General features: G+C 53.1%; 1 protein-coding gene across 1 annotated transcript; it reads left to right on the top strand.

The window, feature by feature from the left end:
• The first annotated feature begins 32 nt into the window (after window positions 1-32).
• SWI5 (SWI5 homologous recombination repair protein) lies at window positions 33-8213 on the top strand. Its single transcript, XM_006154124.2, has 6 exons — window positions 33-38; window positions 141-355; window positions 648-696; window positions 4442-4563; window positions 5711-5805; window positions 7898-8213. The coding sequence occupies exons 1-6, from the start codon at window positions 33-35 to the stop codon at window positions 7960-7962; spliced, it is 552 nt and encodes a 183-aa protein (XP_006154186.1). The 3' UTR covers window positions 7963-8213.
• Window positions 8214-12289: the final 4076 nt, after the last annotated feature.

Raw genomic sequence — 12289 nt, 5'->3', positions numbered from 1 at the left:
GCGGGACGGGGGCGTTTCCAAGCCCCACGGGTATGGGCGTGGCCATATTGCCTCAACCCTATTGGTCAATGAGAAAGATAAAATAAGAAGGGCGTGACCAGAATGCCTCCGGCCAGGTGGGACGGGTGGAGTCAGAGTAGAAGCTGCGCGCGCAGCCGCTGTCCCCGCCCATCCGGGGGCGGGACCTACTCTTGCAGGGTGCGCGCGCAACTTTCTGTGCGCGGGTATATGGTCTCCAGTGGGAAGTTTTAAGTTACCTGACGGACCCTAGAGTCCGTTCTCTGGCCCCAGCCCTGGACCCTCCGGCACCGCAGACTACCCCAATCCGGGGGTCTCGTACTCCAGGGCTCAGGAGGTGGGCAGGGATTGGGAGGCAGGCAAAAGTGCACCGATTCACAGTCCCTTTCCCGACTCATAGCTCTGCCTCAGATTCTCATCCCAGGTTGTCACCTCCAGGGACCTCCATCGAGTCCTTCAGATTCTCTCCCTCTTAGGACTCCTCCTCCGTCGAGGGTCCCTACCCTGACCCCGGGAGCTGATCTGTCCCTCAGCTGGACCCAGCCGCGCCTTCTCCCGCACCCCACAGTCCCCTTTCCTCCCAGAACTGGCTCCGTCCGACCCGCCTTGTCTCTCGGATTCCTCTCCAGGACTGAACCAGGACTTAACCGAAGTTGCCGCGGGGCCTTCCGATCCCCTGTGAGTATGTCTGTGCCCCTCACCTCTGTGCCTCCCTTCCCTGCGCTCGCACCTCCCCGCACCTGTAAAAGTGCAGCTCTCAGCCCTGGCGGACACCCCACAGGTGCCAGTCCCGGTCCCGCGGCCCTCTTCCAGGCTTTCCGCCTCAGGCCTCTTCTGCTGGGAACCTCCGGGTCACTCTGGACCGGTCCCCTTCTCTCCTGCAGCCTTCGAAGTGGAGTCCTGTCCTATCCTGGCCGAGGCCCAGTCCTTCCCTTCCCTCCTCCCGCATCGCAGATGCCCTCACCCTGGCCAGCACCAGCCATCTGCCCTCTCGCTGGTCTGTCCCCTCTCCCAGCCCTGCCTTTTCCACTCGGCTTCCCAGGAAGGAAAACTCGCTGTCCACTTCTTTGAGAACCACTGTTTTTTTTTTGTTTTGTTTTGTTTTTTTGGAGAGGTTTTTGCTATAGGGCACATGTGCTCACCAGACAGACAAAGAGAGACAGAAAGCGAGAAATCATCCCCCGGGGGGATGGCCACGCCGCAATCCTTTCCCCTCCCGGGATCTTGGGCACACACGCATATATGCCCAGTGTGAGTTTTAAGCCACCGGGTCCGGGACACAAACCGCGGTCAACTACATGGGAGTCCAGCGACATAGCCCTTATACTAACTGCTGGTCCCACTATCTACTTCTTTAGCTACTAATCATCTCTCCCCTTCTCTGGCCTGACACACTGAAAACTTAGCCTGTGCCTCAATTCCCTCCCCCAAGATGGAATCTCCTTGGCCACTACCACTCTCAAGATGGGTCATGAAAGGTTTGATACTCATCTACCCCTTGATTGAGCAACTGAGCGGGCCAGGCACCTGAGGTGTGGGTGTGTGCCGGACAGCCCCTGTCCCCCCAGCAGCCACTGGCTGAGAGAGTAAGCAGGCAAAAAAGATCCCAGGACAGTGTGAGCAGTTTTGCAAGGTGGAGAGGGGAAGCTCATACTTGGGGGCACAGTGAGGACTCCCCAGAGATTGTAAGACTGGAGCCAAAGACTAATGGTGAGCCCAGGTGACTGAACAGGAAGCCAGTGTGCTTCAAGATGGGGCTGATTGAGCTTCTCTCTGAGGGTACCTTGGCGTTGCATTCTCTCAGAAATTTGGCATTGGGGACCAGCAGATGGCATAATGGTTAAGTCGCTGGACTCCCACATAGTCAACCATGGTTTGAGGCCCAGACCTGGCAACTTAAACCTCATGCCGAGCACAAGTATGTGCCCAAAATCCCAAGAGGAGAATGGAGAAGGGATTGCAGTGTAGCCATCCCCCCCACCGGGGGGGGGCGGGATTTCTTGCTTCTTGCTGTCTCTCTGCCTCTCTGGCGAGCACACACGCCCTATAGCAAAAAAATATCTCTCAAAATAAAAAAGAAATTTGTTGTCCACTGTGGTTGACCTCCCTGTAGCCTGTCTCTATAGACCATGTTTTTCTCCATCGTGCTAATTCATGCCTTCCCTTTTTGATCACTTACTTTGTCCCAGTCAGCTTCCTTTCTGTACATCAGCTCACTGAACACTTCCAACAACCTCTGAGGCAGACGCCAAATCATGCTCACTGGACAGAAGAGGCCTCTGAGCTCCAGGAAGATGGAAGGGTCTTAGGAAGTGACAGAGCTGTTTTTTTTGTTTATTTGTTTATTTTTTGTTTGTTTGTTTGTTTTTTAATCCATGGGCACTTGCCAGGGGAAGACAGAGAAAGAGGAAGAGAGAGAGCACCCCCCAGTGTGGATGGCCAGTTCACAATCCCTTCTCCTCTTGGGATTTTGGACACATGCGTACATACGTGTGTCTTTCAGGCTGGAGGGTTTAGGACTCAAAAACTGCGCAGTTGGCCATGTGGGATCAACCTTAACCTCTATGCCACCAGCTGGCTCAAGCTGGGGATTTGAACTGAAGTAGTCTCACTCCAAAACCTGAAATCTTAACCAGTATCCGGGGCTTTCTCTTTGAGCCTCTCCATCATCCTGATCTCCTTGCCCCTGTTTTTCTCTGCCTTGTTGGCTGGTTCCTCGGCCTTCTGGTACTCCTTAGAGAAATGGGAGTGTTTCTGCCATCCTTTCTCCATTGTTCTCTTTCTACACACCCCCTCAAAGGTTTCACCTTCAACTCACCCCAAACCCATGACTCTCCTGTCTCTTCTAAGCCTGACTTTTCTCTGGACACTCAGAGCTGCCTGCAGAATATCTTTGCCTTCCCACTTGCCAAAGTCTGAGACTACAGTTGGCATCTTAACTGCGACCACAAACCAGATCCTTCTCCAGCTGTCCTCACGTCTGTCAGTGGTACCCTAGGCTCCCCAGGTGGACTCTGTCTCTCTCCCACTCCCATCCCCTCCCACTTTTTTTTTTTTTTTTTTTTTAAGTTTTTTGCTATAGAGTGCATGTACTCACCAGAGAGACGGAGAGAAAGTAAGAAAGTATCCCCCATGGGGTATGGGCATGCCACAGTTCCTTCTCCTCCATCCTCTCAGGATTTTGGGCATGCATACACACATGCACCTGGTGTGTTTTTCAAGCCACCAGGTCTGGGACTTGAACTGCACTATCAGCCACATGGATCCAGTGCCTTAACCTCCATGCCACCTGCTGGCCCAGCCCTTCCCCTTGTTAACAGCACAGGTGGTTACTTTTGCCCTTTTTTCTTCACACTGTTACGCCCTCACTCACCCGTGCCACCAGATGGAAACCACTCTCGTCTCCTCCAGCACCTGTGCGCTGTCCTGTCTTGGGAATGTTAGATGTACTGCCCCTCTGTCTGCAGTACTTCCTTCCACCTTGTTGCCAAGTTAATGCCTTCTTATCCCTTAAAGTTCAACTTTCTCAGAGAAAAGTTGACTCTTGGCTCAGTCAGTTGCCCTGTTAGACCCTCCCATAATATACTATTTCAAATCCAAAGCATTTTTTGATGTATAATTCATTGGTTATAATTTACTCATTTATTTGACAGATATTTAATGAGTATCTACTATGTGGAATGGCCATCCCCCTGGGAAGTTATTTCTCTCTCTCCAGCGAGCACCCACACCCTATAGGAAAAATCTCTAAAAATTAAAAAAAGAATTATTTATTTAACTTTATTTGATTTATTTATTTTTTGGAGAGGTTTTTGTTATAGGGCGTGTGCGTTCACCAGAAAGACAGAGAGAGACAGAGAGACAGAAAGCAAGAAATCACCCCGTAGGGGTGATGGCCACACCTCAATCCCTTCTCCTCTGTTCTCCTCTCAGGATTTTGGGCATGCACACACACGCACCTGGTGTGTTTAAGCCACCAGGTCTGGGTCTGGAACTGTGGTCGACTACATGGGAGCCCAGCAACAAAGCAATTACGCCAACTGCTAGTCCCCATTATTATTGTTTTTTAATTTGCTATAGGGCATGTATACTCACCAGAGAGAGAGAGAGAGAGAGAGAGAGAGAGAGAGAAAGCAAGCCACCAGGTCTGGGACGCAAACCACAGTTGGCCATGTAGGATACCAGCGCCTTAACCCCTGCGCCACCTGCTGGTTCTACAGATACCTTTTCTGATGAAGCTGTGCCTATTAGAACTGAGTCACAGGTCATGCCTAATTCCAAGGGAAACTGGGAAATGGAGTCTTATTTGGGGTCTGGGGATCTTTTACCAAGCAGAAGTGGGAACTGACTCTTGGAGGATGTCCCTCGGGCTCTGACCTGTGGATAACCGGTCAGTCCAACTGATGACTTTTCTGCCACTTAGCGGCCATCTCTCAAGTCTGGCCAGACTGGTGGGATCAGCGAGGAGTCTCTGCACCTTGACATTCAGAAACTGAAGGAGAAGAGCGACATGCTGGATAAGGAGATCTCCCAGCTGGTTTCTGAGTAAGTCTTGTTGAACCCATCAGTCAGGTTTAAGATCCCTTTTGACTAGTGTCCAGTAACTAAAACCCAGTCACATCAGCTTAGCGTAGAAACAGGCCTGGCCTTTGGATGCAGCGTGTCTCAGCATCCTCTGAGGTAGGGAGGAGGTCAGACTGGAGAGGGCTGGAGCTGAGAACTGCAAAGCTGCCAGATGGAGGCCGTTGCTCCCCCGAACTCTCTGGGACCGCATTTTCTGCCTCCACTTCCATCTTCACATGGAGCCTCTATTAGCCAGGGTTCTTTAGGGAGACAGAACCAATAGTGTGTGTGTGTGCATGCTCACTCACACTCCTGCATGGGGATTTGTTGGGGGAGCCAAGTCCACAACAGGCCACCTGCCAGCTAGAGACCCTGGGACGCTGGCAGCGTGGCTCAGTCCAAGTCCAAAGGCCTCAGAGGCAGGGAAGTTGGTGGTGTAACTCAGGGACTTGTACTGAAAGCCTGAGATCCTGGGGGAGCAGGGGCGGTGGCCCTGCTGTAAATCCTGGGGTCTGAAGGCAGGCGAGCCTTGACTTCGGAGGTGACAGAAGTCTAATCTCTCTCAAGAGACCCATTGCCTTCTGTATTTGTTCTCTCCAGCCCCTCATTGAATAGAGCTGTCAGTTCTTTCCCACCTAATCTCAGATTCCCATGTTAATCTTTTCTGGAAACACCTCTGTGGACCTCCCACGCCATGCTTTTTCAGATTTCTAGATATTCCTTAGCTGGGAGTGTTGGCACTCAAACTCTCTGTCATAGGCCCATTCTTGCTCCATGGGGGAGCTTTTCAGTGCAGGGGAGGCTGCTCTGCCAGGACTCGGAGTTCCCCATGCCCCTGCCACATAGCAGAGACCTAGCAGCCTTGGAAGGTGCATTTCACACTTGAGGGAAGCTGCCTGGCTGTTTGGGTCTGGGCAGTGTACATTGGCCAGGAGTAGAGCTGGGAGATGCCCTGCCCTGCTGTCAGCTCCAGGAGGGCAGGGTCTGCTGCTCTTGCCATGTCTCAGATGCCTAGCAGCAGACAGGCTGCCAGTGAACATTTTACAGCTGTTTCATGACTGTCCGAGCCTGGGCTCCTCTTTAGCTTCTTACCAGTGCCATGTCTCGCTCTCTCCATCGCTCACCCCAGAGGCTACAGTGTGGATGAACTGGACGACCACATCTCCCAGCTGCACGAGTACAACGACATCAAGGATGCAGGCCAGCTGCTGCTGGGCAGACTGGGTGAGCAGCAGGCTCCCAGGGGGCTGCCCCTCCTTTAGGAGTGTTGGGGTTGGATCCTGGGCCTCCCCCGTCTCTGCTGCCTCTGCTCTCTCTGAGCATCAGCAAAGCAGCTGGACAGCTCTTACCTGAGTGCCAGGTTCTCTGCTCGGCCCAGAGCCAGCTTCGGAGCTGTAGACAGGCTGGAGCAGGGCTCGGCCACCTGCTAGACTGAGCGCTCAGGGTCCCCAGCCTTTTATTTTATTTTTTGCTATAGGACATGTGCATTCGCCAGAGACAGACAGAGATGGGGGTGGGGAGAGCACCACCAAGGAGTGATGGCCATGTCATAATCCCTTCTCCATTATCCTCTTAGAGTTTTGGTCACATATGCACACATACCTAATGCGTTTTTGGGTTTTGTTTGTATTTGCATCTATTTATTTATTTTGCTATAGGGCACATGCGCTCACTGTAGAGACAGAGATAGAAAGTGAGAAATCACCCTGGGGCGATAGCCATGCTGCAGTCTCTTCTCTTCCATTCTCCTCTTGGGATCTTGGGCATGCACGCACACGCACCTGGCGTGTTTTAAGCCACTGGTTCTGGAACGCAAACCATGGTCAACTATGTGGGAGTCCAACAACATAACTATTACACCACCTGCCAGATCACCTGATGTGTTTTTAAAGCCTCCTGAGACTCCTAACTGAGCAGTTGGTTGTGTGGGATCCAGCTGCCTTAACCTCCACACCAGTGCTGGCCCCAATTCCTCAGTCTTCTGGCGCCTACTCAGAGTGACAGATACATCCTCCTGGCCTCCAGTGGCTGACTTGCTAAGGAAGCAAAAAGTGCAGGGGTGACTCTTGGTGGTTCGAAGGGCTAGTGTGTCCCTCCTTGAACAAACTCTCGCTACTCAAAGGGCTCAACCAGGACAGGCACCTGTGGTCAGCTGGCACGGGGCACAGAAATGTGTAGGTGGCTTCAGACCAGCCTTCAGCTCCATCACCTGACTTGCGGGTGGCCCTCTGGTGCCCAGCCACCAGTAGCGTCCCCCACACATGGCGTGAGTTTTAGCAGCCATTGCAGAAATGCCCAGCAGCACCCGGGAGTCTGTAGCCAGGAGGGCTTCTATGTTTCACTGGAGAATTGGTCCCAGAGGAGGAGAGGAAGAAAATGGAAGAGAAACACAGATGGATGAGGAGAGGGCCGAGAAGGAAGGCCTGTGTGGGGAGTGAGGCCTCATGGCCAAGAGCAGACGCTCTTGTTAGAACGCAGGGTGAGACCTGTCCCTTCTAGATCACATGACTTGCAGTGGGTGGCCTATCCCTTTCTTGTTTATTCGTGGAATATTTACTGGACAGGTGCTCTGTGCCAGGCACTGTACTGGGGACCCTGTGAACTAGACACTTGAAGGTCTATTTCCTGTGGCTTATGCTCTGCTGTGGGGGATGGGAGGGGCCAGCTGGTATGCGAACATGGCAAACTAAGCATTAAACGTAAGTGCTATGAGGGGAAGAAAGAGCAGGATTTAAGGAACAAACCCAGGGTGGTGGGAGGGGATGAGATAAGGTGGTCAGAGGAGGCCCTCTCCTGGGGTGGAAAGGAAAGTCTTGAGGGAGGACAGCCGAGGACCAGCCTCAGTGGCGGGCGGAGACAGGGGGGGGGGCGGCGCTGGCAGAAATCAGGCTTCAGTGGCGGCTGCATACGGGTAGGGGCCTGCACCCAGGCCACGTCAAGGACTCCGGGTTTCAGCAGGCATGGGAGCTCGACAGTTTACATATGCAGCAGGTGGCTGGCTGCTTGCTGTGGAAATGGGTCTGAGAGGAGCTTTGTTCCACTGCTCTGTAAAATGGGGTGAGGGTTTAGGTCCTCGGAGGTCAGGTGTTGAATACAGTGTCAGGCATATGGAGGGTGTTCAGGCATGAGCTGTGGTGTGGGGTGGTGGGCAGGGCACCTGGAGTGAGGCCTAGGAGGGCCAGCAGGGAGGTCATCTGAGCTAATGAGGGAAGGTGTGGCTCCAGGGCCAGTCAAGGCAGTGACACTGGCCCAGGTGTGGCTATGCGCCCTCCCCCTCCTCCTCAGTGGACACGCATCCTTCCCTCTTTCCTTCCAGCCGTGATCCGAGGTGTCACCACCAAAGAGCTGTATCCAGAATTTGGTTTGGACATGAATGACTGAGCAGAGGTTCACAGCCCTGTCCACGGCCCCACAGGGACAGGCACATGTGGATAGGGGAAGCAGAGACAGCCCAGCCAGCACACCTACAGGGTTTCCTGAAAGAAAATGCCAGAAAGACTTATGAAGAACTCACACTGAGTCCAGAGGGAACCGAGAGAAGAGGCGGGAAGGGTGGAAGGGGTGCTCCCAGCACTGTCCCAGGGATCCCTGTGTGCTCTTTGTTAATAAACAGGTGACAACTTCAGGGTAAATCTGCACGCTGCTTCTCTTTCCTCTGATAGCCGCCTGGTCACACCTGGAGGAAGAGAGCCTGCCATGGCATCTGACAGGCTTAGCGCCAGGTGCTGGGGTATCACATCTGCTCATGGCGTCTGTGAGGAGCTGGGGCTACGTCCCCAGCCTCCACAGGAAGGAATGGAGACTCAGAGGGCAGGGTCACGCAGCCAGTAGACAGCAGGGAAGGGGCTGGAGCTCAGTCTGACTGCAGCACATGCCCTGCAGTACTGCCCGTCTGGGCTGGGGACAAGTGGGTAAGAGCGGGGAGAGACACTGGGAAAGGTCCCTCCCTTGTCAGACAGTGGAAGATGGTGGGCTCTGGGTCATAAATCTCCCAGTTGTAATTCTCTGCCACCCTTGAGGGCCAGCTGCTGTTGTCTTTTTTTTTTTTTCTTAAGAGAGATTTCTTTATATAGGGCATGTGCGCTCAACAGAGAGACAGGCAGAAAGTGAGAAACCCCCCCGGAGAGGATGGCCACACTGAGGTCCCTTCTCCATTCTCCTCTTGGGATTTTGGGCACGCACGCACCCAAACCTGGCATGAGTTTTAAGCCTCCAGGTCCAGGACTTGAACGTGGTCAACCATTATGCCATCTGCCAGTCCCACTCTCATTTCCTTGTTGTGTCACTTAAGCAGAGTCACCACTGGCAAAGAAGAACCAGGCAGCGCTGCATGCTGCAGAATGGCGGGATGTGCTCAAGGTTCCAGCCACCTGGCTGTCCCTTAGGTCCGTCCCTGCTGATGTTCTCTCATGATTTCAAATGTGGGAGGCCAGCAGGTGGCATGGTGGTTAAGATGCTGGAATTCCCACATGGCCAACCGTGGTTCAAGTCCCAGACCTGGCAGCTTGCTTTCTCACTCTCTCTGTCTTTCTCTGGCAAAATTCATGTAAAAAAAAAAAAAATAAATAAATAAATAAAATGAATAATTCTTTTAAAAAAAAGATTTCAGATGTGATAGCCATGCTTGGGGACTGGCTGTCGTGAGGTGAAGTCCAGTGTCTAAAACCCAGGCCTGGGTTCGAGTCCCAGCTCTGCCATTGTGAACTGCGTGGCTGCAAATAACAACTTGGCCTCCGTAAAGTGGAAGTAGTTCTGTGTTCTGCATAGCAACCCCCAAATCTCCCCGGCTGAACACAATACAAGTCTGCCTAATTTTCTTTTTTAAAATTTGCTTCGGGGCATGTGTGCTGGCCAGAAAGAAGCGGGACTGAAAGGGGCTGAGAAATCACACACACACCCCTGCCCAGGAGAATGGCCACACCATAATCCTTTCTCTATTCTCCTCTCAGGATTTTGGGTACACACACACTCCAGGAGTGTTTCTTAGGCTGCTGGGTCCGGGACTCGAACTGCACAGTCGGCAGTGTGGGACCCAGCCACTTCAACCACCAGTGCGCCAGCTGGCCCTGTCTGTCTACTTCTCCTACAAGATCTGGGGGCTGAGCTACCCAGATCTTGTACATGCGGCCACTAGAGTCATCACAGCATGGGAAGAGAGAGGTGGAGCACTCACGTCAGCTCCTGCTGACGCGCTGTAGAAAGCACTTCCGCTCACAGCCCCATCCAGAACTAGTCACATGGCCCACCCTGACATGAGGCAGGCTGGGAGAGGAGGGTGAGCACACTGCTGTTGGATAGGGGCTGGCCTTCTCAGCACAAGACCCACCTCCAAGGGGGCTCTGAGTGTTTGGTGAGCTTCTGCCCAGGACCCAGCACTCAGGGTTGCACTAATCAGGAACCCACCCTGCCCCAGTGACCCAAGCCCATGCTCTGGTCCTGTTCCAGACATCAGACACCTGTCTGCATCTCTCCACCCTTTTGGACTCACTACAAATGCCCCTGTCACCCTGTTCCCAGGCAGTAGGCATTCTCATTTCTGATCTTTCCTTGCCATTCCTTCACTTTATGTTTTCTTTTCTTTCAAGATTTATCTTATTTAACTTTATGTTTTACTTATTTATTTATTTTAATTTGACTAGAGTGAGAGAGAGAGAGAGGGAGAGAGTGAGTGAGAAAGCAAGCTGCCAGGTCTGGGACTTGAACCACAGTTGGCCATGTAGGAGTCCAGTGTCCTTAACCACCATACCACCTACTGGCCACTTCACTTTATTTATTTATTTTTATTTTTGGAGATGTTTTTCGCTATAGGGCACGTGCGCTCGCCAGACAGAGAGAGACATAGAGACAGAAAGCGAGAAATCACCCCCCGGGGGGATGGTCACGCCGCAATCCCTTCTCCTCCATTCTCCTCCTGGGATCTTGGGCACGCACGCACACGCGCCCGGCGTGAGTTTTAAGCCACCAGGTCTGGGACATGAACCGTGGTCGACTACGTGGGAGTCCAGCGACACAGCCATTACGCTAACTGCTGGTTCCTGCTTCCATGAACTTTTTGAAGGACCCTAGAATTTGCCTAATTGAATGTGGCCCTGGTCCAGTTCTCTTAGGTCTTGGGTGCATGGGGAACCAGGACTGGGATGGCTTCTGAAACTCACCCAGCTGTCACCTCGCCTGAGCCAGAGAGTGCCCTGACCACTCCCCATCAACCTCCTAGGCTACATTGGTTTAAGGTAGAAGAGGAGGACAGGTAATCTACCAGGCATGGAGTGGGGGGAACCACAAGACAAGTGACCCCTTCCTTGAGGTTTCCTCTGTCCTGCCCCGTTTTTCTCCACAAGGAGAGCTGACTTATCTTGGCTCTGCCCACGAGTTTCTCAGGGCTGGGTGCAAGGAGACAGTCTCTGGGTCTCTGCCACCTTGCTGCCAGCAGGCAGTCAGGGACCTCAGAAGTGAGGTCAATGCAGTTCAATAAATGTTGTCAAGGGAGGGCCAGCAGATGGTATGGTGGTCACGGCACTGGATCCCACATGGCCAATTCTGTGGTTCAAGTCTCAGACCCAGTGGCTTGAAAACCATGCCAGGTGCACGTGAGTGCATGCTACAGATCTGAAAGGACAATGGAGGAGAAGGGATTGTCGTGTGGCCATTCTGTTTGGGGGTGACTTCTTATTTTCCCTCTCTCTCTGGCAAGCGTACACACCCTATGGCAAAAATCTAAAATTAATTAATTAATTAAAAGTTTGCCAGGGTTTACAGGAGCACATTTTTTATCTATTCATGATAGAACATGTGCATGCACACACGCGAGTAAGGGAGATGGGAGCACCCACAGGACTGGTCATGCTGCAGTTCCTTTCTCCATGGCTCCAGCCTGTCAGCTCTCGGCACGTTTGTTGGGCTGACTGGGCCAGGGATTCCAAAGATGGTTGCCTTATGGCAGCTGGCTTCTCCACCACGCCATGGTGCCAGCTTACAACACGTCGGAGTAGCATCCAGCCAACTCCGATACCAGGGGAACTGCCTCGGGGAAGAGACATCACTGCCTGTGCAGGAGTCGGCCCGGCCAGATCGTGGGAGAGCATTCCAGGTGGGGAGATGTTTGCAGAGGTCCAGGGGCACTTGGGTTTGGGTGTGAGATGAACCTCACCCAAGCACAATCACAACCCAGTGCTGTATTTCGGGCCAATCTTAAGCACGCAGAGAGGACACTTGGAAGGAAACCATAGTCTTTCTCAAGCCCTGTGGACTGAGGTGTGATGCGGCACCGGCCTCAAGAGTGTGCCAGGGATTCCAAAGATGGTTGCCTTATGGCAGCTGGCTTCTCCACCACGCCATGGTGCCAGCCTACAACACGTCGGAGTAGCATCCAGCCAACTCCGATACCAGGGGAACTGCCTCGGGGAAGAGACATCACTGCCTGTGCAGGAGTCGGCCCGGCCAGATCGTGGGAGAGCATTCCAGGTGGGGAGATGTTTGCAGAGGTCCAGGGGCACTTGGGTTTGGGTGTGAGATGAACCTCACCCAAGCACAATCACAACCCAGTGCTGTATTTCGGGCCAATCTTAAGCACGCAGAGAGGACACTTGGAAGGAAACCATAGTCTTTCTCAAGCCCTGTGGACTGAGGTGTGATGCGGCACCGGCCTCAAGGGGGCAGTGTCCGCTCACAGATGTGCTTGGCGCCCTGGGAAGCAACCGCCAGGCGTCCA

The sequence above is a fragment of the Tupaia chinensis genome, unplaced genomic scaffold, assembly GCF_000334495.1.
Source record: "Tupaia chinensis unplaced genomic scaffold, TupChi_1.0 Scaffold000394_1, whole genome shotgun sequence".
Taxonomy (NCBI): domain Eukaryota; kingdom Metazoa; phylum Chordata; class Mammalia; order Scandentia; family Tupaiidae; genus Tupaia; species Tupaia belangeri.
This window is presented reverse-complemented; position numbering and strand designations above follow the sequence as displayed.

Excerpts from the sequence above, each read along its gene's own strand:
- SWI5 (XM_006154124.2), top strand. Across the intron at positions 697-4,441 it reads GCGGGGCCTTCCGATCCCCT|CGGCCATCTCTCAAGTCTGG; the intron begins GTGAGTATGTCT and ends TCTGCCACTTAG. Across the intron at positions 4,564-5,710 it reads ATCTCCCAGCTGGTTTCTGA|AGGCTACAGTGTGGATGAAC; the intron begins GTAAGTCTTGTT and ends CGCTCACCCCAG.